This window comes from Oryx dammah, unplaced genomic scaffold (genome assembly GCF_014754425.2).
Source record: "Oryx dammah isolate SB20612 unplaced genomic scaffold, SCBI_Odam_1.1 HiC_scaffold_1, whole genome shotgun sequence".
NCBI lineage: Eukaryota > Metazoa > Chordata > Mammalia > Artiodactyla > Bovidae > Oryx > Oryx dammah.
The window spans coordinates 28,221,840-28,247,426 of record NW_024070185.1 but is presented as its reverse complement, the minus strand read 5'-3'; the positions used below and the strand labels follow the sequence as shown (position 1 = coordinate 28,247,426).

The 25,587-nt window shown below is 39.5% G+C and overlaps 1 protein-coding gene across 5 annotated transcripts in view; it reads left to right on the top strand.

Moving 5' to 3' along the window:
- SNAPC3 (small nuclear RNA activating complex polypeptide 3) overlaps positions 1-25,587 on the top strand; it is a 40,388-nt gene that overhangs the window by 5,604 nt on the left and 9,197 nt on the right. For 3 of the 5 annotated variants that reach the window (XM_040240103.1, XM_040240094.1, XM_040240086.1), the window contains exons 3-5: positions 6,767-6,851; positions 13,139-13,243; positions 16,485-16,634. In XM_040240103.1, coding sequence (XP_040096037.1) covers positions 6,767-6,851; positions 13,139-13,243; positions 16,485-16,634 — 340 coding nt within the window. Of the gene's footprint in view, positions 1-6,766; positions 6,852-13,138; positions 13,244-16,484; positions 16,640-25,587 lie in introns of all 5 variants that reach the window. The other 2 variants (XM_040240111.1, XM_040240120.1) reach the window with 2 other exon arrangements.

Sequence of the window (25,587 nt, the reverse complement as noted above, 5' to 3'; positions counted from 1 at the left end):
AAATTGAGCAGATGTAATTAATGGTCCACCTGACCTGCCTCTTGAGAAACCTATATGGTCAGAAAGCAACAGTTAGAACTGGACATGGAACAACAGACTGGTTCCAAATAGGAAAAGGAGACCGTCAAGGCTGTATATTGTCACCCTGCTTATTGAAATTACATGCAGAGTACATCATGAGAAACTCTGGGCTGGATGAAGCACAGGCTGGAATCAAGATTGCCGGGATAAATATCAATAAGCTCAGATATGCAGATGACACCACCCTTATGGCAGAAAGTGAAGAGGAGCTAAAAAGCCTCTTGATGAGAGTGAAAGAGGAGAGTGAAAAAGTTGGCTTAAAGCTCAACATTCAGAAAACGAAGATCATGGCATCCAGTCCCATCACTTCATGGGAAATAGATGGGGAAACAGTGGAAACAGTGTCAGACTTTATTTTTTGGGGCTCCAAAATCACTGCAGGTGGTGACTGCAGCCATGAAATTAAAAGACACTTACTCCTTGGAAGAAAAGTTATGACCAACCTAGATAACATATTGAAAGCAGAGACATTACTTTGCCAACAAAGTCCGTCTAGTCAAGGCTATGGTTTTTCCAGAGTCATGTATGGATGTGAGAGTTGGACTGTGAAGAAAGCTGAGTGCTGAAGAATTGATGCTTTTGAACTGTGGTGTTGGAGAAGACTCTTGAGAGTCCCTTGGACTGCAAGGAGATCCAACCAGTCCATTCTAAAGGAGATCAGCCCTGGGATTTCTTTGGAAGGAATGATGCTAAAGCTGAAACTCCAGTACTTTGGCCACCTCATGGGAAGAATTGACTCATTAGAAAAGACTCTGATGCTGGGAGGGATTGGGGGCAGAAGGAGAAGGGGACGACAGGATGAGATGGCTGGATGGCATCACTGACTTGATGGACGTGAGTTTGAGTGAACTCCGGGAGTGGTGATGGACAGGGAGGCCTGGCGTGCTGCGATTCATGGGGTTGCAAAGAATCGACACGACTGAGCGACTGAACTGAGCTGAATTAGTGGTCTTGATGGACTTCCCAGGTGGCGCCAGCGGTAAAGAAACCGCCTGCCAGTGCAGGAGACGTAGGCATGTGGGTTCAACTCCTGCGTCGGGAAGATCCCCTGGAGGAGGGCACGGCAACCCACTCCAGTAGTCTTGCTTGGAGAATCCCATGGACAGAGGAGCCTGGTGGGCTGCAGTCCATAGGGTCACAGAGAGTCAGACATGACTAAAGCAACTTGGCACATGCACACAATAGTCTTGGTATCAGAATAATAAAGTGCAAGCCTCAAAACATTACATCTGACAAAGGACACATTTTAATGCTAAAAACCACAAACCACAGTTAAGAGAAAATACTTATATATACACCAAATAATATAAAACAACCATAAGCGATATAAGCTTTATAAAACAAACTATAGGGGATATAAGAAATTAGCTAGAAATGCATTAACAATAGGGCAGCTTAATATACTAATCTCAGCACAAGACAGATCAATGGAGATCTCTAATCAGTAGGATATGTCTTAAAGATATGCATATATATATGTATAATATATACATAAAATTTATAACCTATATTAGAGACTACCTGGCACATTCAGAAAAATTGGCTCTATATTAGGTCACAAAGGAAACATCAGTACCATTCATAGAGTAGAAATAATATAAACAACACTCTGATTACAACAAAATAAAGCTAAAATTTACTCAAAAAATGGGCCATTCCAACATGGAACTGTTCTAACAGGGCTACTGTTCCAACATGGTAAAATATGTATGCCTTGGTTGTAAAGCTAGTATCTTATTTAATAGAGAAGCATTAAAGCAGTACAGGTATTTTTACTAAGATCTGGAGTAAGGGAAGCATGCCTAGTATCTCCACTTACTTTGCAGCATTGTACCATTGGATTAGCCATGCAGTTTGACAAAAGGAATCAATTAGAAGCATAAGAGTAGATGAGGAAGAAAAATTAGCTCTATTTGTGAATGATAAAATGGTATTACCTGGAAAAGAAATAAGTGCTAAAACAGACCAAAAACAAAAGAATTTAGTGTTAGAGCAGGATACAAAATTGATATATAAAAAATAATAGCTTTCATATAAATAATAAGCAACTAGAAGACATAATGGTGGAGAAAATTCCTATTTACAATAGTCAGAAAGATTAAACACTTAAGAATAAATTTAACAAGAAATGTGTAAAGCTGAGGTAAACAAAAATTGTAAACCTTCCTGAAAGACTCAGAAGAAATCTTGAAAAAAATTGAAAGATATCCTCTGTTCTTTGATAGAAATACTTAGCTTTATGATGTTGTCAGTTCTTTCTAAGTTAATTTACAGATTAAGTACAATCCCAATAAAAATACCAAAAGTATTGGTTCCTTCGTGGAGTTAGTTGATGATAAACTTCATGGAATATTTGCAAGAATAACTAGGAAAATTGGGTGGGGGGGAGAAAATTGTGACTTCCTAGTAATTTTGCTATATTTTAAAATACACTACAAAGTCTTTATAATTAAAATAGTTACTAGCTCCTGAGTAGACAAATAGACGTTTAGAATAAAAGAGAAAGTCCAGTTAGATTCAAATGCATATGGAAATTTAGTATGACACTATACACAAGACCGAGGATGAGATGGCTGGATGGCATCACTGACTTGATGGACGTGAATGTGAGTGAACTCAGGGAGTTGGTGATGGACAGGGAGGCCTGACGTGCTGCGATTCATGGGGTCGCAAAGAGTTGGACACGACTGAGCGACTGAACTGAACTGATACACAAGAATAAATTCCAAAGGGATTGGGATCAAAATGTAGAGAATGAAACATACCTACCTTGGTATAGTGAAAGGCTTTCTAACTGTGATTTAAACCCAGAAATAATAAAAGGTAAAGATTGATAAAACTGACTACATAAACATGTAAATTTTTGCATGACAAAAAAAAGTACCATAAAGTCAAGCGCTGCCAAACTTGGAAAAAATAACCCTAATACATAAGCCCTTAAAAGTTAAGGGACAAATACCAAAAGCACAAAGGGAAAATGGGAAAAAGATACGAACCAATAATTCACACATACGAAAGGATCAAAATGATTCACAAACATGAAAAAATGTTCCTGCATATTCATTATTAAAGAAATGAAAGTTAAAATGACCTTTTTTCTCTTACTGTTGTTGTTTGCTAAGTTTTGTCTGACTCTTTGCAACCCCACGGACTACAGCCCACCAGGCTCCTCTGTCCATGAGATTCTCCAGGAAAGAATATTGAAGTGGGTTGCCATTTCCTATTCCAGGGGATCATCCCAACCCAGGTCTGCATTGGCAGGTGCGTTCTTTATTACTAAAGAGCCATGAAGGAAGCCCTTTCTCCTATTAGACTAGCACAAATTTTAAAATATACATTCTTTTGAGAAGGTGAGGGGAAGCAGGCATTTTTATACATTCCTGATGGAAACGTAAACTGATAACAACGCTCCTCTAGGGAAATCTGGTAATGCCCAACACAAAATTACCCAGGCACTTAACTTTTGACTCTGCAATCCAACTTCTAGCATTCTCTGCTGAAGATACACCTCCAACAATATGAAAATATATTATGCACAAGGTTATTCATTACAGCATTGTTTATAACTGTAAATATTTGAAATATCCTAAATACACATATGTAGGAGAATGTTGAAGGAATTATATTGGACACCTACAAGTGGAGTATGGTACAGCTGTGCTAAAAGACGAGGAAGGATGAACCAATAGATTTCTAGGCAATACTGATTTGTGGAAAAAAAGCAAAGCCCCAAAGCATATGCTCTCCTTTATGTAAGAAATATTACTGGGTATCAATTTATTGGCTCTCATTTTAAAATGTACCCTTTTTGCTTGCTCTGTAAAAATGAGTCTCAGCTCTTTAAATATTTTTCCTTTCCCAGCTGGCGCAGTATTAAATAAGCTGTGTCAGTAAAGGGCACAGGCGAGACTTTCGTGAGGACAGAGTTTTGCTTCTTGGTCCAGTGTTTAGCAGGGACCTGCTGCGCTTCCCAAGCACCCAGCTCCTGGTTACCAGGCGGTCATTAACACAGCCGCTTTCTCCACCACTCCACTCCGCTTGAAACCTCCCTATAAAAGCTTTTCCTGGTACCCTTGTGGGCAGATGTCCAGCAGTTTTCACTGATGTACCCTAGCAACTTCTCTGACATTCAGCAAGTCACAGCCATTCCCTCTCCCACAAGGTCTGGATCTGAGTCCTAGGGAAGAAAAGGGAGCCGCCTTTGGCTTTTCTTTCTTAGCACAAGGGAGGATACGCCTTGCCTCTGCGATTCCTGTATTCTCTAGATTTCCCTACTTCTTACTTGCCATTCCCTCATCCTTCCAGTCCTGAGTTAATAATTCATTAGATTAAGCTTTGTCTGGTTACTGTTTGGGCCTCCCTGGTGGTTCAGATGGCAAAGAATCCGCCCACAGTGCTGGAGACCTGGGTTTAATCCCTGGGTTGGGAAGATCCCCTGGAGAAGGGAATGGCTACCCACTCCAGTATTGTGACCTGGAGAACTCCATGGACTTTTTAGTCCATGGGATCGAAAAGAGTCGGACACAAATGAGAGACTTTCACTTTCACTTAGTTACTGTTTAATTTTTTTCTCCTAATTGAACTCAGACTGATAGAAAAAGTAATCTAAGAAAATTTGTAGGTATCTATGTATTTGAACAAAAACAATGTAGAGGATAAATCAGAACTACAGAGGTTTGTGGCCCACAGTGGGTAGACAGGAGAGGGTTGGAAAGAAAGGAGGGAACAGGTACAGGTTAGTGGTCCAGACAAAGAAGGAATGATGCTTCTCTAAATACATATACTTTTTATAATTCTTTTATAACTCTCTTAGAACCATAGTAGTGGTTCACATATCTTTTACACACCTCAAAAGTAATCAGACAATTAAAACCAGCCAGGATGTTGAGGGAGACTGAAGTAGTTAGTCTAATTGTATTACAAGTAAATAGCGTAACAACACTGAAGAGAATTAGGAAGAAAGATCTAATCTGATTCGTTACAAAAGCATACTTTGATTCAGTGTTGTAAGGCTGAAGACAAGAAGAACTGTTCATGATTAGTGGTTTTCACAGGGGTGTTAGCAGGTTAGCAGTTCCGAAGCCATGTATTTAGAACCAAACACTTAAGCGAATAGATTTAGATACAGGGAGCTGAGTTTCTCACTTGTGGAGAAAAGTTGTAAACAAGGAAAGGTTGAAGGCTACAGTGAATCCTGTGATTCTTGGGATTAGAAGTATTAGTTTAAACCATGGATTTAAAAGTACATAACAGAAAAATACCGAAACACAGATGCGTGTACATGTGTGGTTTGGTGTATTTTTTCTTTGAGGCTTCCCTGTTGGGTCAGTTGTAAAGAATCCACCTGCCATTGCAGGAGACGTGAGTTCGATCCCTGGGTGAGGAAGATTCTGTGGAGGAGGAAATGGCAACCCACTCCAGTATTCTTGCCTGAAAAATCTCTTGGACAGAAGAGCCTGGCAGACTGCAGTCCACGGGGTCACAAAGAGTCAGACTCGACTGAACACACACACAGTATGTTTCCTGCCTCTGCTGAGAGTCCTGGAAGCAGAGACTGCAGAAACAGTGAAAATGCCTCATGCTCAGATACAGGTCTCTAAACCTCTTTCCAGTGAAGAAACTAGGTCTCCTAGGAGGAGTGGCTGATTTAGGGCTGAGACATGAAAATGCTCAAGGGTGAGCCTTGAGCATTTTATGGTTCCATAAAGTAAGGAAATGGTTAAATAGGAAAAACAAAAATGTTGAGAACTTGTTGATAGAACAGGAGCTCCTAATGGCCAAAGCTAGAATAATTTGAATAACCGAATAACAATACTAATACTAATAACAATACAGATTTTTAACCTGTAGAATAAGGTAAATATTTATGAATTCATACTAATACAAGTAACCAAATAAATAAATGGGAAGAAAGAGGTAATATTCATAATACCAATGAATGAATGTTAAAAGAGAAAAATAGAGGATCAGTGTTAGGCATAAACCACAGTAATACATGTTGCAGATGAAGTCTCCTAGTGAATGATAAATTACTGGACGCAGGTTTCAAGAGAAACAAGATTTACATAGTCTCAAAGTGTCTCCCCCCAGCCCCAAACACTTACCAGCTACAAAGGAAAAGAAAATATCTTTCTAGTGTGGGAACCTGGCAGATAGGAACTTAAAGAAGGTAAGTATCTCCAGGAATAAGATATTAATTTTATGAATAACATTGTTAACCTCATGATGATACAGTGAGGACATGATCTTATGGTATTCTTACCCAAAGAATATAAGCTTATTCCAATTACAAGGAAACAGCAATTAAGGACATTCTACACAGTCACTGATCAGGGTTTTATCAAAGTGTCAAGATGATGAAAGACAGACTGAGGAACTTTTAAAAGACTGGAGGGGAAAGGAGAAATAAAAAAGTGTTTGCAGAGGATCCTGAGACAGATAAAAGCACTAAACTTAATACTTGGTGAAATTTGAAAAAGTTTTGTAGTTAGTAATACTGTGTTAATGTTAATTTCCTGGTCTTGATAATTCTGAACAGGGAAAACTGGGTAAGAGATATAAGGGAACTCTGTAATATTTTTGCAGCCTTTCTTTAATTCTAAAATTAGTTCATAATAAAAAGCTAAATAGTAAAGATAATTTTGAAGCCCCCCAAAATATTGAAGTCTGATTTTTCTTGTAACAGGATTAGAAAAAAGCTTCTGAAACACCGGGAGGAAACCTTAAGGATAGATCGAGCCTGCAGACAAGAAACATTTGCTTACGAGATGGTAAGTGTCCTCTCTTTTCCACCTTTTCCCGTGAAACAAAATCTCTTCATTGGCTGTTACCCATAACTGTAAGGTAGTTTATATTGGATATGCTTAGCTGGAAACAAATGAGAGAACCTTCACTGGGACTGGGAGCTGGTAGGAGAAAAAGACGCATCAAATTCAGGGGATGGGGAATTCCCTGATAGTCCAGTAGTTAGGACTCCACGCATTCCCTGCCTGGGGTGTGCGTTTGCTTCCCTGTTGGCACACTGAGATCCTGCAAGTCACGCAGCACAGGCAGAAAACAAGAAAGCTCACACGATGGCACATTTTCCTCTCAATGCTCGGCCTTTATTTTTGTTTTTGCTTTGGTCTTGCTCTCTATTAGGCTAATTTCATGCCTCTCACCACCCTATTTCTGCTGTTTCTGTTCTGCTCCTGGTTTTGGTCTGTAGTGTGTGCTCAGTGGTGTCTGACTCTTTGCAACCCCATGGACTGTGGCCCACTAGACTCCTGTCCATTGAATTTTCCAAGGAAGAATACTGGAGTGGGTTACCATTTCCTCTTCCAGGGGCTCTTCCCAACCCAGGGACTGAACCCATGCCTCTGACATCTCCTGCACTGGCAGGCGGGTTCTTTACCACTGCGCCACCCATTCTTTTCTAATCCATTGTTTCTTAGGTAAAACCCTCAGAATGACTTAAGAAGATGAATACTGAGGAATTTACATAACATGAAATTTAACATTTTAACCATTTTATTAGCTTAGCTGTGGGTTTTTCATATATGGCCTTTATCATGTTGAGTAAATTCCCTTCAGTTCCTATTTTATTTAATGTTTTTATCAAGAAAGGGTATTGACTTTTGTAGAAATCTTTTTTTTTTTGCATCAGTTGGGATGATGTGTTTTTTTCCATCATTCTGTTAGTGTGGTGATTTGTTATGTTGAAATACCCTTGAATCCTCAGAATGAGTCCCCCTTGGCTTTGTGACATGCAGTCCCTTTTATATGCTGCTGACCTTGATTTGCTAGTATTTTGTTAAGTTTTATCTTTATATTCATGAAGGATATTGACCTGTAGTTTTCTCACAGTGTCTTTGTCTGACTTGGGTATCAGAGTGTGCTGATCTCATAGAATAAGTTAGAAAGTATTTTCTCCTTTTCAGATTTTTTGGAGGACTTTAGGAAGGAATGATAAACTCACGTGAAGCCATCTAGTCCTGGGCTTTTCTTTATTCAGTTCAGTCGCTCAGTCGTGTCCGACTCTTTGCGACTCCACGCCAGCCCTTCCTGTCCATCACCAACTCCCAGAGTTCACTCAGACTCACGTCCATCGAGTCCGTGATGCCATCCAGCCATCTCATCCTCTGTCGTCCCCTTCTCCTCCTGCTCCCAGTGCCTCCCAGCATCAGAGTCTTTTCCAATGAGTCAACTCTTTGCATGAGGTGGCCAAAGTACTGGAGTTTCAGCTTTAGCATCATTCCTTCCAAAGAAATCCCAGGGGTGATCTCCTTCGGAATGGACTGGTTGGATCTCCTTGCAGTCCAAGGGACTCTTAAGAGTCTTCTCTAACACCACAGTTCAAAAGCATCGATTCTTCGGTGCTCAGCTTTCTTCACAGTCCAACTCTCACATCCATAGATGACCACTGGATAAACCATAGCCTTGACAAGACGGACCTTTGTTGGCAAAGTAATGTCTCTGCTTTTGAATATGCTATCTAAGTTGGTCATAACTTTCCTTTCAAGGAGTAAGTGTCTTTTAATTTCATGGCTGCAGTCACCATCTGCAGTCATTTTCGAGGTTTTAAATTTTTGATTCAGTTTTCTTACTTGTTACACTTCTAGTCATACTTTATATTTTTGCTAGAGTCGGTTTTGATTATTTCCTTCCTTCTGCTAGCGTTGGGTGGAGAAGGCAATGGCAACCCACTCCAGTACTCTTGCCTGGGGAATCCCAGGGACGGGGGAGCCTGGTGGGCTGCAGTCCCTGGGGTCGCACAGAGTTGGACACGACTGAAGCCTTGCAGCAGCAGCCAGCGTTGGGTTAAGTTTTATTTTTCTGGTTCCTTAGGGTATGCACTTGGGTTATTGGTTTGAGATTGTTCTTTTCCAGTGTACATGTTTAGAGCTAAAAGTTTTCCTCTTTCTAGGGCTTTTGCTGCATCTTGTTAAGTTTCTAATGTTGTGTTTTTGTTTCCATTTGTCTCAAAGTATTTTGTTATTCCCATGTGGTTTCTTTTTTGACCTATTGGTTGTTTAAGACTGTATTGTTTAATTTCCACATGGAAATGTTCAGTGTTCTGTCTCAGTGTTTGGGGTTCCTCAGTGGTAGTTTCTGTCAAATTCTTTTTTTCTTGTGAATGGGGCTTATTTTCCTGTTTCTTTGTGTGTTTTATAAGTTTTTATTGACAACTGGACATTCCAAGTGTGCTTTTTTTCCTTGTTGAGGCCTAGAGCTTCCAAACTATTTTTCCAGTGTGTAGTCCTTGTTGTGTACAAGCGTATCTCATTTTACTGCACTTTATTATGCTTCGCAGGTAGTGTGGTGGTGTTTTTTTTTTTTTTTTTTGAAAATTATGAAGGTTTGTGGCAACCCTGAATTGAGTAAGTCTATTTGGCACCATCTTTCCAACAGCATTTGCTCCCTTGATGTCTCTGTCACATTTTGATTATTCCCACAATATTTCAAACTACTTCATTATTATCATACTTACTACGGTGATCTCTGATCATTAACATTACTACTACAGCTCATTGTAGGCAAAAAAGATGGCGTTTTTTTGATCAATAAAGTGTTTTTAATTACAGTTCCAGTCTGTACATTGTTTTTGGGACATGATGCTATTATTACACACCAAATAGACTACAGCATAGTGTAAATATAACTTACGTGCATTGGGAAACCAAAAAATTCATATGACTCACTTTATTGAGATACTTGTTTTTGTGGCAGTCTGGAGCTGAACCCACAGTAGTTCAAGGTCTACCCATATGGTCGCTGATGTTTCTGATTCATTATCTCTAGTCAACCAGTGACATGATCAAGATTTCCTTAAATGTATGACTCCACAAAGGGTCCTGTGTCTTTAAATTTTCTGGTTGATGCTGCTGGGGAAAGCCACTTGGTGGTAAGAGCATTGCAGAGAAGCAGCCAATTCTGACTCCATGTTGAACCTATTTCTTTGACTTGCTTTTCTTTGCTTTTGTTATTATAATCATATGTAATGGATGTTTAAAAGGAACCTGCCCCTCAGCCTGACTGTTAAAGTGCCTTTTTTCAGAACCCTGTCCTCTAGATGGCAGGAAGGAAGAAATGAATACATCCCCCGCCTGAGGCCTGCCGTTTTAGGAGATGTTTGCGAGATTAATGGCCTTTTTCTTTGCTTCCTCACCTCGCCCCATCTCTGATCTATAAAAGAACCAAGCATTCGGACCCCAATAAGATGGTTATTTTGAGGCACTAGCCTGCCATCTTCTCACTCTGCTGGCTTTCTGAATAAAGTCATTTTCCTTGCCTCAACACCTCATCTCTCAGATTCATTGGCTTGTCATGGGGTGAGCAGAGCAAGCTTGGACTCTATAACAAGAGGACCAGAACCAAGGCAAGCTTCTGCACCAGGGCCTCAGAGCATTGCCAGACCAACCACAGTATGCTTACCCCTGTTTTTTGGAGAACATGATCCCACATTGCTCATCTTGGCATCAGCTACCTTTTCCAGGACCACAGCCTGCTATCTCTACATCTGTAATGGGGCTAAGAGTGGGGCATAGTAGTTGGTTTATACCCTCTGCTTACCTAGGAAACACAGCAGCTTGTTTCTTCATTGGGGCACTCACCTGGTTGATACAAGAGTTTGATCAGAGCCCACGTGCAAAAATAGTTAATTCCGATTTCTTCCGTCTTCATGGTTGCTTTGCTGGAGGGACTTACCCTACTGTGCCTCTGTTTCCTACTGTGCCATTTTGCATGATGTCATTCCCACCTATTTTTAAAACACCTTTTGCACCTTCTTAACCAGTGCACTCTGGTGGCCTCTATTTTATAGCTATTGGAGCTTCCCTGGTGGCTCAAACAGTAAAGAATCTTCCTACAATGCAGTAGACTGGGATTTGATCCTGGGTTGGAGCGATCCCCTGGAGAAGGGAATGGGCCACCCACTGCAGTAGGCTTGCCTTGAGAACTCCATGGACAGGGGAGCCTGGTGGGCCAAGCACATATAAAGGAAAGTGTGATGTTGTAATGGATTAAATGTGATAGCAAATTTGGAAAACTAGCAGTGCCCATGGGACTGGAAAAGGTCAGTTTTCATTCCAGTGCCAAAGAATGCTCAAACTACTGCACAGTGGCACTCATCTCACATGCTAGCAAAGTAATGCTCAAAATTCTCCAAGCCAGGCTTCAGCAGTAGGTGAACCATGAACTTTCAGATGTTCAAGCTGGTTTTAGAAAAGGCAGAGGAAACAGAGATCAAATTGCCAACATCTGGATCATCAAAAAAGCAAGAGAGTTCCAGAAAAACATCTATTTCTGCTTTATTGACTGTGCCAAAGCCTTTGACTGTGTGGATCACAATAAACTGCAAAATTCTGAAAGAGACAGGAATACCAGACCACCTGACCTGCCTCTTGAGAAACCTGTATGCAGGTCAGGAAGCAACAGTTAGAACTGGACATGGAAGAACAGACTGGTTCCAAATAGGAAAAGGAGTATGTCAAGGCTGCATATTGTCACCCTGCTTATTTAACTTATATGCAGAATACATCATGTAAAATTCCAGGCTGGAAGAAGCACAAACTGGAATCAAGATTGCTGGGAGAAATATCAATAACCTCAGATATGCAGATGACACTACCCTTATGGCAGAAAGTGAAGAAGAACTAAAGAGCCTCTTAATGAAAGTGAAAGAGGAGAGTGGAAAATTGGCTTAAAGCTCAACATTCAGAAAACTAAGATCATGGCATCCAGTCCCAACACTTCCTGGCAAGTAGATGGGGAAACAATGAAAACAGTGAGAAACTTTATCTTTCTGGGCTCCAAAATCACTGTAGATGGTGATTGAAGCCATGAAATTAAAAGATGCTTACTCCTTGGAAGAAAAGTTATGACCAACCTAGATAGCATATTCAAAAGCAGAGACATTACTTTGCCAACAAAGGTCCGTCTAGTCAAGGCTATGGTTTTTCCAGTGGTCATCTATGGATGTCAGAGTTGGACTGTGAAGAAAGCTGAGCACCGAAGAATCGATGCTTTTGAACTGTGGTGTGGGAGAAGACTGTTGAGAGTCCCTTGGACTGCAAGGAGATCCAACCAGTCCATTCTAAAGGAGATCAGCCCTGGGATTTCTTTGGAAGGAATGATGCTGAAGCTGAAACTCCAATCCTTTGGCCACCTCATGCGAAGAATTGACTCATTGGAAAAGACTCTGATGCTGGGAGGGATTGGGGACAGGAAGAGAACGGGACGACAGAGGATGAGATGGCTGGGTGGCATCACTGACTCCATGGACGTGAGTCTGAGTGAACTCTGGGAGTTGGTGATGGACAGGGAGGCCTGGCATGGAGTCGCAAAGAGTTGGACATGACTGAGCGACTGAACTGAATTGACTGAAAGATGTGATACTGTAGTAAAAACAGAATTTTAGAGTGAAACACATCTGTATTTGCATTCTAACTGTCTGATTTACCCTGGGTAAATTGGTGAAACTGAGTTTCATCTGTCAAATAACTTTCTTGATAATATGGAAGTGAAATTGCTCAGTTGTATCCGACTGTTTGTGACCTCATGGATTGCAGCCTGCCAGGCTCCTCTGTCCATGTAATTCTCTAGGCAAGAATACTGGAGTGGGTTGCCTTTCCCTTCTCCAGGGATCTTCCCGTCCCAGGGATAGAACCTGGATCTCCTGCATTGCAGGCATATTCTTTATTGTCTGAGCCACAAGGGAAGCCATGATAATATGGAAGGAGTTATATAAAAGTGTTAGTGACTGTAAATGTCAGTATTATACCAATGTTAGGTGATACTCCTATTTTATCATCAGTTGCTATGCACTTAGTGCCAAGCATCTTCTTAGGTGCTTTATTTTACATTCCCAGCAACTATTCTGTAAAATAAATATTTTTTCTTTTTTTACAGATGATGAAACTAAAGCTTAGCGAGGTTTTTAAAACAATTTTCTTGAAGTAGAATTAGGAGCTAAATCCAGGGCTGATTGAAACCTTTGCTCGTAGCCCTTATTCTACACTGCCTCTGGTCTGGGTCACAGTGTCTGATTTTAATGTCTCTTATTGTTTTCTTTCTTTAGGAGTCACATGCTGTAGGGAAAAAGCCTGAAAATTCAGCAGACATGATTGAAGAAGGAGAGCTTATCCTATCTGTAAATATCTTTTACCCTGTGATTTTTCATAAGGTCAGTAGTAAAACCTTTTGGACTTTACAGATAATATGAGTGACTTTTACCAGAGTTTATTTAAAGCTTATTTGAACCAAAATAAGCACAAGCATATGCTGTTTTATATGACATTCTGTCTATATTCTTGAGTTCTTTGTTTTATAAGGAATATCATAAAGTCAACTTTCATATAATCTCTTGAGTAATAGGATTACAGTTAGTGTTGAAATGTATAACTGATTTCTGTACTAGTAGCCACTGAAAGTGTGTAAATCCTCAGTGATTCTGATGGTATTATTTCTTGAGGGTTTTTTTTTTTTTTTTTTTTGGTAGAAAAACTGGTTAAGGAGGGTTTTGTTTTGTTTTCACCAATTCAGAATTCTTGGGAAGTTATTGAACTAGCTAAGGACAGCTCTTCTTAGATGAAAATGCAGAAAGTTAGCAGTTCAAGGGTATCCAGGAATTTCTTAGGAATCTCTAGCAAAAAGAGCTCTATCGCAGTTAATATATTCTTAATTTCCCAAATAGATGTATCATAAACTTTAATAAGATTTCATTGAAATATTACTGTACATAAATTGCACTTGTGAATAAACTTTTATGAATCATCTGTGGTATAGTTAGCACTAATTATTAGATTGGTACAAAAATAATTGTGGTTTCAGACTGAATTTTAAATCGTTATAATTAGGCTCAAACATATCTTTATTAATCAAAATAGGAAACATTACAATCAACACATCTTGCCAATGAGAAATAAGTTTTTTTATTCCTGTAGCATAGAAATCCACGCTTCAGGATTTGATGAACTCTTGGAAAGCATTTTCTCCCTCCTGCTGGTTGTGGAAGCATTTTCCCTTTAAGAAGTTGTCAAGATGCTTGAAGAAGTGCTAGTCAGTTGGTAGTCAGGTGAATATGGCAGGTGAGACAAAGCTTGTGGCCCAGTCCATTCAACTTTTGAAGCGTTGGTTGTGCGACGTGTAGTCAGGCATTGTCGTGCATAAAAACTGGGCCCTTTCTGTTGACCAGTGCTGGCTGCCATTGTTGCAGTTGCATCTCATCTATTTGCTGAGCGTACTTCTCCAATGAAATGGTTTCACTGGGATCCAGAAAGCTGTAGTGGTCAGACCAGCAGCAGGACACCAGTGACTGTGACGGTTTTTTGGTGCACATTTGCTTTGGGAAGTTCTTTGGAGTTTCTTCTTGGTCCAACCACTTAGCTGGTTGTCGCCAGTTCTCATATAAAATCCACTTTTTGTCTCAAATCACAGTTCGATCGAGAAGTGGTTTGTTGTTGTATAGAATAAGGACGACAACACTTCAGAAAGAAGGGTTTTTGATTTTCAGTCAGCCCATGAGGACCCACTTACTTTTTCACCTTTTTCACCTTTCCAATTTGCTTCAAATGAGGAATAGCTGTAGAATGGTTGACGTTGAGTTCTTAGGAAACTTGTGTAGCTGTAAGAGGATCAGCTTCGATGATAACCCTCAACTGGTTTTTGTCAACTTTGGTGGCTGTCCACCACGCTCCTCAGCTTCATGGTTCTCGTCTCCTTTGCAAAACTTCTTGAAGTTGTGCACTGTACTGTCAGTTTGTTAGCAGTTTCTGGGCCAAATGCATTCTTGATGTTTCAAGTTGTCTCTGTTGCTTTACAACGCATTTTGAACTCAAATTAGAGAATCACTCATATTTGCTTTTTGTCTAACATCATTTCCATAGTCTAAAACAAATATAAAATAAACAGCAAGTAATAAGTCATTAGCAAAAATGTGCAATAAAGTGATGTATAACATAACCACATTTATTTAAGAGTATATTCCAATATCAAACAACAAATTTCAACAGTGTAAAAACTGCAATTACTTTTGCACCAATCTAATACCCTGTTTTATTAAGATCCTAAATTATCAATCAAAGAAGACAAAGCAAAACAAAACGAATAAAACCAAACGTGGGTAGTGTATAGATTCTTTGATTTCAGTGAGGTAGCTTTCAGGATAATTTAAAAGTCAGTGAAATTATATTCCTAAGACTCTTCATATTAATGTCACTTTAGTAGCAACTTGGTTATAAATTTTCACTTAAACTAAAAAAAGTTTTATTGCCAGGTGTATTAGTCCATTCTGGCTGCTATAACAAAATAGCACAAACTGGGTGGCTTATAGGCAACAGAAACTTGTTTCTCACAGTTCTGGAGGCTGGAAGGCTAAGATCAGGGTGCCAGCATCTGGTGAGCGCCCTCTCCCAGGTCACGTCCTTTTTATAAAGGCACTAATCCCATTCATGAGGGGGTCCACTGTCATGACCCAATCACCCTCAAAGGCCCAACTCCTAACATCAGCACACTGGGCCTTAGGATTCCAGCATGTGAATTTTGGGCAAATGTAAGCAGTGCAGCACCAAGTGTCTGTTGTACTCATAGGATTTTAATTTATGGGGGTGACTGAGTGACAGCACTAGAGAGACCAGTGTCACTGAAAGATCTTCATTATTTGCATTTCCTGGGGCAAAGAGTATGCCATGTCATGCAGCACCAAAGGGGAAGTACCAGGATCAGTCAGGAGGCAAGGGGAGAGCACAGGCCACAGCCGTTACTGGTTTCCACAGGAAAGGCAAGGCAGAGCGGAGTAAGCAGTTTGGGACTGGCTAGCTTGAATAATTCCTGTGGGCTCTGGGCTATGGGGCTGTCCTAGTTGTCTGGTACCTGGCTGTGGTTTGACGTAGGACAGAGGAGAAATACCGACTTGGTATAATAAGAATTGGCTAGAGATGGTTTCAGAGTATGGGCTCTGGATCACAGGGGAGAGGTAAATAATAGACAGTTCATTTGGACCTATAATTAATAGATGCTGGGACTTCCCAGTGGTGAAGAGTCTGCCGTCCAGTGCGGGGGACATGGGTTCAGTCCCTGGTCAGGCAGCTAGGATCCCACATGCTGTGGGGCTGCTTAACCCACATGCCACATCTAGAGAGAAGCCTTGCGTCACAATGAACGATCCCACATGTCAGTCACAGGGAAGAGCCTACATGCCACAGCTAAGACCCAACACAGCCAAATAAATAAATAAAATGAAGAAATATTTTTGAAAGATCAGTGCTGAGTAGACAAATGCAGAATCTAAGAAAACTCAGGACAGCATATTATGGTTATAACTTAAGATAACCAATAATTTAACTTAGATCTGGTCATGAGATGATTTATAGTTGAATTGCTTTGTGTCTAAGTGAACACTGATTTATTTACTGTCTGATTCGTAGCACAAAGAACACAAGCCCTACCAAACAATGCTAGTATTGGGCAGTCAAAAGCTCACGGAACTGAGGGATTCCATTTGCTGTGTCAGTGACCTCCAGATTGGTGGGGAATTCAGCAACACTCCTGACCAGGCTCCTGAGAACATCAGCAAAGTAAGGTGATTTTTAAAATTTCTAACCATCATAGAACAGGAGGAAATAATAATCATAAGCTAAAGAAATAGGATTATAGGCTCATAAGCATTCCAGTAAATGCTCTCTTCCGTGCCATTCCATCAAGCTTATCCCTTCTTTTTATCATCAAGACCTTTTCAAAGATGAGGCTATATTTGGTTTTGATTTCATCTCCCATTTATTTCTCAACCATTCTTTGTACATTCTTCTTTCTAAGGGCACAGTACCAACGAATAGGTCTCTTTCCCATGTGCATACAACTTTACCTCACTGTAGCATTGGAATTTGCTGTTCACTCTTTCTTTCAAACTCTGTATGAGTTTGTCTGTCATAACTGACCCTAGCAGAGGGTTGGAGTCCACCCAAGAGCATCACTGCCCACAGAAGGACCTTTCAACCCACGGACAGAAGCAAACAGGGGCATACCCTGTGACATTGGGCCTTGCTGGTACTTCCCAGGGTGCTGCTCTCAAAAGGAAAGAGAAACCTTCCATTCCATACTCACTGAAACAGGATAGAAACGCAGACAGGCCACCCAGAGTTTTCAGAGGGATTGCTTACTCAGTAATGTAGGAGGGCCTGGATCCTTCTGAATTTCATCACAGAGCAAGCTTGACCCAATTCTGTTAGCTGGTACAACTCTGGCAGAGGACCTCAGATTTACTGCCATATTTAAGAGGGACAGCATCTCCTGTAGGTCACTAAAAAGCTGTTTGGAACAATTAGTATGTCCAATAGAGTTTGGACGTGAACCATCAGAATCTCTTTTTTTGGCTCGTTCCTTTATCACCAGCCACATAAATGCCGTTATAACTTAGGTCTCATCTTAATTCTTATTCTAAATTCATCTCCTGGGCTTTCCCCCCAGTTTTAATTTTCATGGTTTTCAGTATACTCCAGTCTTTATGAATCTCTTTCTCTCTTGGTTTCCAAACTCATTCTTTTTAAGTGTCTACTGGACATTCTCACTTAGCCTCAGTGCTGCGTGGCATTTTTACCACCTCTCTATACTTGATACACACTTCCACTTTTCAAGGTAGCTGTTTTGTTCCTTCTGAAACTGCCAACATCTTTTCCTCATCACTCCCCTTCAGCTGCTGTTTATTTCACTGAGAAAATAAGTTATCAGAAGAGAATTTTCTGTCATCTCTCTCCCACATTTACCCATCTGCCCGTGCATTCTCCTTCCCACCTGTTACACTGGACGGATTAAAACTGCTATCAAAGCCAGCCTAGGTGTCTGCTAGATTCCAACCCCACTGTATAACCAAGGACTTTGTTCTTGTACTATCCCCTTTTTTCCCTGCATCATCAGCTTTTCCCTTCTGTTGCCTGTCCCATCAGTACACAAATAGACTGTACTATTTCCTATCCTGACAGACCTTCTCTTACCATGTATCTTCCTCTGGCTACCATCTCATTTTTCTATTTTCTTCTCATTAAACTGACTCAGGAATTATGAATTAATAATAGTGCCTCAGCTCATTGTTTCTTTTTCTCTCCCCTTTGTCCTACACGCACTCTTGTTCATCACCACTCCACCAAAATCACTTCATTTTTGTTGCCACAGATTCATTTCTCATCTTACTTGATCTCTCATCAGCACATGACACAAGTAAATATCCCTTCTTCCTTGAACCACTGTCTTAACTTGGCTTTTAAGACATTACACCCGCCTCATTTTCTTCCTATCCGACTGACTTTTTTACTCCTCTGCTGGATGCTTCTGATCCTCCTAACTGGTGAATGTTACTAAGCCCTTTGAATCAAGGTGAACTTGTCCAGATTCCTAGTCCAGATTTGTTATCTCCAATCTCAGTATCTCCAAACTCCAGATTTTTTTGTTGTTGTTGTTGTTGTTGTCAGATTTATTTTTTCCAGTTGCCTCCTTGACCATTACTGAACGTCTGATAGGCACTTTAAACCTAGTATGTCCAGAAACAGACTCTAGTTCTCTCTTCCTCCTCAAATCTATACCTTCCCCAGTGTTTCCATCTCAGTAAATATGCTTATTCTACACCTGGTTACTTGAACCAACAACCTTGGAATCATCTTTGCCTCCTTTTCATCCCACATGGAAGGCATCAGCAAGTACTTTGGCTCTGCTTTCAAGTTATGTTTAGTATCTGTCCGTGTGTCTGCTTCACAGGCAGCAGACTGAAAAACCACCATCATCTCTGGCCTGAACTGTGGAGTAGCTTAGTGACCATTCCCGCTGCTCCCTTTCACACTTGTTTATCCTTTACACCAAGCCAGAATGATACTCTAATGTATCAGGCAGACCCTGTTGCTTTTCAACTCGAAAGTCTATAGAGGCTTCCTCTTATATCTAGAATAAAATACAAAGTCCTTTCTGTGGTCCTGGCTGCCTCTGGACTTTATATCCTAACACCCTCTTTGTCACTTGTTGCCTTCACACCACGAGCCATTCTTGCTCTTTCTCATATATGCTAAGCAGGGTCCTGCTCAGAGCCTTTGTTTCCCTTGTTTCCTCACCTTAGGTATTGTTATTGACCCGGGTATTCAGATGGCTCACTCCATTTCTTCATGTTTCTGATGTTTCCTTGACAAAGAGATCTTTCCCTCTCTTCCCCAGACTTGCTAATAGCACTACCTAATGTTAAGTTATATGTTTGTCTGTCTTCTCTTGAACCACGAGGGTAGGGTCTTTGTTTTAGGAATACAGAGGAATTTAGAAATTAGGAATATAGAGGTGTATTTCTGTCATGATGTGTGGCACAGAGGAAGTGGTCAAGTCCTTGTTGAATAAATAAACAAACCAGAATACCTCAAGCTCAACATTTAGTCTTGAACTCATTACTCTATATCCTATACATGCCATTTAAGATGTCTTTTAAAAACAAATCAAACACCAAGAGGGAACTCTCTGGACACTGGGTGATTGTGGTGTGTTGGTGTAGGTTTATCCTTGGTAACAAATGTACCATTCTGGTGAGTGGTGTTGATAATGCAGGCAGGCCATGCACGTGTGTGGGGGCAAGGGCTACATGGGAAACCTCTACCTTCCTATTTTATTGTAAACCTAAAACTGCTCTAAGAGAATAAAATGTTTAAAAAAATCCTGTGATTCTCCAATCCAAACATCTCAGTGGTTCTCCATTGTCTGTAGTCCAGGCTCCTTAGGCTGACAAATAAGGCCTTTTGTGAAGATGTTTCTCAAGTTAACTTTCTATACTATTCAGCCCCCTCCTTTTACACCTTAAGCTTCAGCCACAGTGACTTTATCTTCCTCAAGCATACCATATCACACTCACAGTGTTTGAACATGGGTGGGAAGCCCTTGCTCTCACTTACGAGATTCTTCTTGAAGGTCCTCTGTTTGCCACTCTGGCATGTTTCATGTATTGATTCTAATGCTTTGTAATAATATGCGATAACTATTTGATACGTTTGTCTGCCCCACAAGACTGGCTGTGTTCCAATCTTTTTGGTGACTGGCATGGAGAGCAGCATACTTTCTGAGTTACATTGAAAATGGTTATAAGATACTGGGGTTCTTCAGGTTTGTCAGCTTGGTGCTTTTGAAGGTAAACACTAAAGAGAAACAAGTGGAATCTCAAGTCTGTATGCGCACTAGGAAATAGAAGGTATATCGTTTCTTTTAAAGGAGAAGCAATCTTATGCGAAGTTTCTCTACCCTTTGAGAAAAAAAAAAAAGGTATAGCTATAAGTTTATAAGATCAGTTTAATAAGAAAAATATGAATTCACCCTCCTTATTTCATCCATGTGATAACTGCTCGAAGCAGTGAGTCAGATCTGGGAATCAGTCTTAGATCCAGGAACCCTGGAGAGTGTTTTTAACCAGACTTGTTTAGTTTATTGTGTTTGCACATCAGTACTCATGCCTTCAGCAGCTTTCTAACCAGGGAACTAAATGACCCATAGTCCTATTTTTAACTATTTACACATCTGCTTTTACATTGTTTCTCCCTCTTCCATGTATTAAAATAATATCCTCTTATTATTTAGCACTTATCATGTGCCAGCTGTATAATACACTAGTTGATAGTTCAGTATCTTTGGAAAGAATATCACCATTTTACAGGTAGGAAAAAGGTGATCAGAGTATTGTCCTAAGTTAACCCTGTTGGGTAAGGAGTGGTGGAGGCTAGATTCAGACCATTGTCAACTTGCCTTCAAAGCCCCATGTTTGTTCTTTGCCGTGTTGGTACCATGCCTGGCTTTAGACATCTTTCCCCCATCCTGCTGTTTATTTGGTGAACAAGCACTGCATGAAAACTTGAGCTGTGCTGGTTAAGGGCAAGATTCTAGTACATGCATTTTGTGGAATCTTTGCCTGTTCAGGGACCTGTTTCATTTGTCTCCTTCTTTTCCAACTATGCTTTTAGAAAGGTGAACTCATATAACTAAGTGAAATTTTCCTGATGCTAATAGTTGTTTATCTGTGGAAAAATTTTTATTTCATCGATTAACATTTGTATTTTATGATTTTTTTTATTGTAAAGTTTTCCCTTGGAAAATTCTAAATACACACACAAAAGAGACAGGCATATATGTATGGCCGAGTCTATTCGCTGTTCACCTGAAACTCACAATATTGTTAATTGGCTATACTCTGATATAAAATAAAAAGTTAAAAAAAAGAGAGAGAATAATAGTATAATGAGCCCATATGTACCCATTATCCACCTTCAACAGTTCTCAGCATTTTGCCAGAATTATTTCATCTGTTTACCCCATGCCATTTTCACACCTAAACAAACTGAAAATAAGTCCTTACGTTATAATGATTTTTTTTAACAGGGAGATGTTTGGCATGTATTCTATTGCTAATCATGGAATAAATTATTTACTTGCAGGTCTCGTAGCTGAGAAAATAAGAATCTTTATTCCAGTCAATAAGCAGGACTTAAATAAAATACTTTCCTTGAGCAATTTGGTGTGTGTGAGGACTAGGAGAACTAGGCCAGGGTATTTAAATCTTTTTTAAAAGCCATGTCTAAAATGTAATGTGTTTTGCTAATGTTTGTTTTAGACTCTAGTACTTCAGGAATGAAGTAATTTTTAAAATATGTGTATACCCAAAGCAACTAGAAAAGGAAGAAATGAAGAACCCCAGGGTTCGAAGGAAAGAAATCATAAAAATTGGGGCAGAAATAAATGCAAAAGAAACAAAACAGACCATAGCAAAAAATCAACAAAGCTAAAAGGTGGTTCTTTGAGAATATAAGTAAAATAAATAAACCATTCGCCACACTCATCAAGAAACAAAGGGAGAAGAATCAGATCAACAAAATTAGAAAAGAAAATGGAGAAATCACAACAGACAACACAGAAATACAAAGGATCATAAGAGACTACTATCAGCAACTATATGCCAATAAAATAGACAACTTGGAAGAAATGGACAAATTTTTAGAAAAGTATAACTTTCCAAAACTGAACCAAGAAAAAATAGAAAATCTTAACATACCCATCACAAGCACAGAAATCAAAACTGTAATCAGAAATCTTCCAGCAAACAAAAGCCCAGGACCAGACAGCTTCACAGCTGAATTCTACCAAAAGTGTAGAGAAGAGCTAACACCTATCTTACTCAAACTCTTCCAGAAAATTGCAGAGGAAGGTAAACTTCCAAACTCATGCTATGAGGCCACCATCACCCTAATACCAAAACCAGAGAAAGATGCCACAAAAAAAGAAAACTACAGGCCAATATCACTGATGAGTGTAGATGCAAAAATCCTTAACAAAATTCTAGCAAACGGAATCCAACAACATATTAAAAAAATCATATATCATGACCAAGTGGGCTTTATCCCAGGGATGCAAGGATTCTTTAATATCCACAAATCAATCAGTGTGATACACCACATTAACAAATTGAAAGATAAAAACCATATGATTATCTCAATAGATGCAGAGAAAGCCTTTGACAAAATTCAACATCCATTTATGATAAAAACTCTCCCAGAAAGCAAGCATAGAGGGAACATACCTCAACATAATAAAAGCCATATAATGATAAACCCACAGCAAACATTATCCTCAATTGTGAAAAATTGAAAGCATTTCCCCTAAAATCAGGAACAAGACAAGGGTGCCCACTCTCACCACTACTATTCAACATAGTTTTGGAAGTTAGCCACAGCAATCAGAGAAGAAAAAGAAATAAAAGGAATACAGATTGGAAAAGAAGAAGTAAAACTCTTACTCTTTGCAGATGACATGATCCTCTACATAGAAAACCCTAAAGTCACCACCAGAAAATTACTAGAGCTAATCAACGAATAGAGTAAAGTTGCAGGATATAGAATTAACACACAGAAATCCCTTACATTCCTATACACTAACAATGAGAAAGCAGAAAGAGAAATTAAGGAAACAATTCCATTCACCATTGCAATGAAAAGAATAAAATACTTAGGAATAAGTCTACCTAAAGAAACAAAAGACCAATCTCTCTCTCTCTCTCTATATATATATATATATATATATATAAAACTATAAAACACTGACGAAAGAAATCAAAGATGACACAGATAGATGGAGAAATATACCATGCTCATGGATCAGAAGAATTAATATAGTAAAAATGAGTGTACTGCCCAAAGCAATCTATAGATTCAATGTAATCCCTATCAAGCTACCAACAGTATTTTCCACAGAACTAGAACAAATAATTTCACAATTTGTATGGAAATACAAAAAACCTCGAATAGCCAAAGCAATCTTGAGAAAGAATGGGACTGGAGGAATCAACCTGCCTGACTTCAGGCTCTACTACAAAGCTGCAGTCATCAAGACAGTATGGTACTGGCACAAAGACAGAAATATAGATCAATGGAACAAAATAGAAAGCGCAGATATAAATCCACACACCTATGGACACCTTATCTTTGACAAAGGAGGCAAGAATATACAATGGAGAAAAGACAGTCTCTTTAACAAGTGGTGCTGGGAAAACTGGTCAACCACTTGGAAAAGAATGAAACTAGAACACTTTCTAATACCATACACAAAAATAAACTCAAAATGGATTAAAGATCTAATTGAAAAAGACCAGAAACTATAAAACTCCTAGAGGAAAACATAGACAAAACACTCTCTGCCATAAATCACAGCAGGATCCTCTATGACCCACCTCTCAGATTAATGGAAATAAAAGCAAAAATAAACAAATGGGACCTAATTAAACTTAAAAGCTTTTGCACAACGAAGGAAACTTTAAGCAAGGTGAAAAGACAGCCTTCAGAATGGGAGAAAATAATAGCAAATAAAGCAACTGACAAAGAATTAATCTCAAAAATATACAAGCAGCTCCTGCAGCTTAATTCCAGAAAAATTAATGACCCAATCAAAAACCTGGTCAGGGAGAGCCACTGGAAGAAATGGCAACCCACTCCAGTATTCTTGCCTGGGAAATCCCATGGAGAGAGGTGCCTGGTGGGCTACAGTCTGTGGGGTTGCAAAGAATCAGACATAACTTAGTGACTAAACAACAACAAAGAGGAACTTTTAAGACAATACTTTACACATATATTATTGTTTATTATAAGTAAAGCCTTGGTATAGGAAGAATGGTAACATAAATTTAAGTTGTAAAACCCTTCCTACCCAAGCTTATCTGACATTTCTTTCACCCATTACCATTTTCCTCCTAGCAGATCTTAGGAATGTTCTTGAGGTGCTGATGTTCCAGACTTGAATGTCAGCAAGAGAATAAATGACTATTAGATACCTAAAATGGCATATAAATAACGACTTTGTTAAATGATTACTGGTTATCCATAGTTACTTTGATAGATCTTTAGGTTAGATCTTTAGGTTACCTTAGATTAATAGTGAAAGTGACTTCTTGGCACTAATTTTTCCATATCAGTTGGTAGTTTCCTTCCCTTGGAACTTGTTTGGCTTACACTAGCTGACAAAATAGGGAAACTAGTTAGGATCTCTGGTTACCATTAGAAATGAAAGTTAACTGTTATTGAGATTACTCCCACCTATCCATTTATGTAATAATATAAGGAAAAGATTTTTGTTCTTTTTAGACTTCCTTTTCTAATTAATAATTAGACTAAAGGTTTTAAGTTGCCTGAATCACTTAATGTGAAGTTCTATATGTTATGTATACTAAATTTTGTTTCCGAAATAAGGCAGTAGTGATTCTTTCAGAATCTTTATTTTGGATTGTAGCTTACTTACCTCTTTGAGGGTTTAGAAGTATGTACGTGGTGGATTTTGTGTTATAGTAGGTAGGCATGGCATTATATTATATCCTTTTATCTCTGCAACCACATGGGAAGAAGGTGTTGGCTCTGCTTAGATTTTGCATGAGGAAACACAAGGTCAGGAGATAGAATAGTCTGAGAGGAAACAGTGCAGCCAGTCTTAGGAGGGTATCTGACACCAGTGCCAGGGGAGCTGTAGAGAGGGGAGTGAGGAAAGTAAGAGAAAAATCAAATCCTCAGCGAAGCAGCAGAGAAATTAGGCCGTATTAGCGTAATGTCTTTCAATGCCTGAAGCTTACATAACTTCTATAAAGTTCCTAAACGGCTTTTGATTCTCACCACAGTCCTATAAGATAGCGTGCATGATAGATATTCTCATTGTACAGGTGAGGAAACTGAGGTCTGAGCAGTAAGTGTAGGTTAAGGGAAAAGACCCTCTTCTAACCCTCACCCAGGCGTGTTAATTCCATGCAAATGGTGAAGGACAAGCCTAACAGTGATTCCCAGTTGCCTGCACATCTGACTCTCCTGAGGGGGTTGGGAAAATACTAGTGCCTGAGCCAAATCCTCAGAAATTTTCACTGAATGGATCTGAGGTGAGACTTCGTCTTTGGTATTTTTATGATTCTGTTAGATGGTTAGAATTGAGACCACCGCCCCGATACAAAGGGTGGTAGTGTGAAAGTTGAAACCTGAGGGTTCTATGGTACTTTGGGCA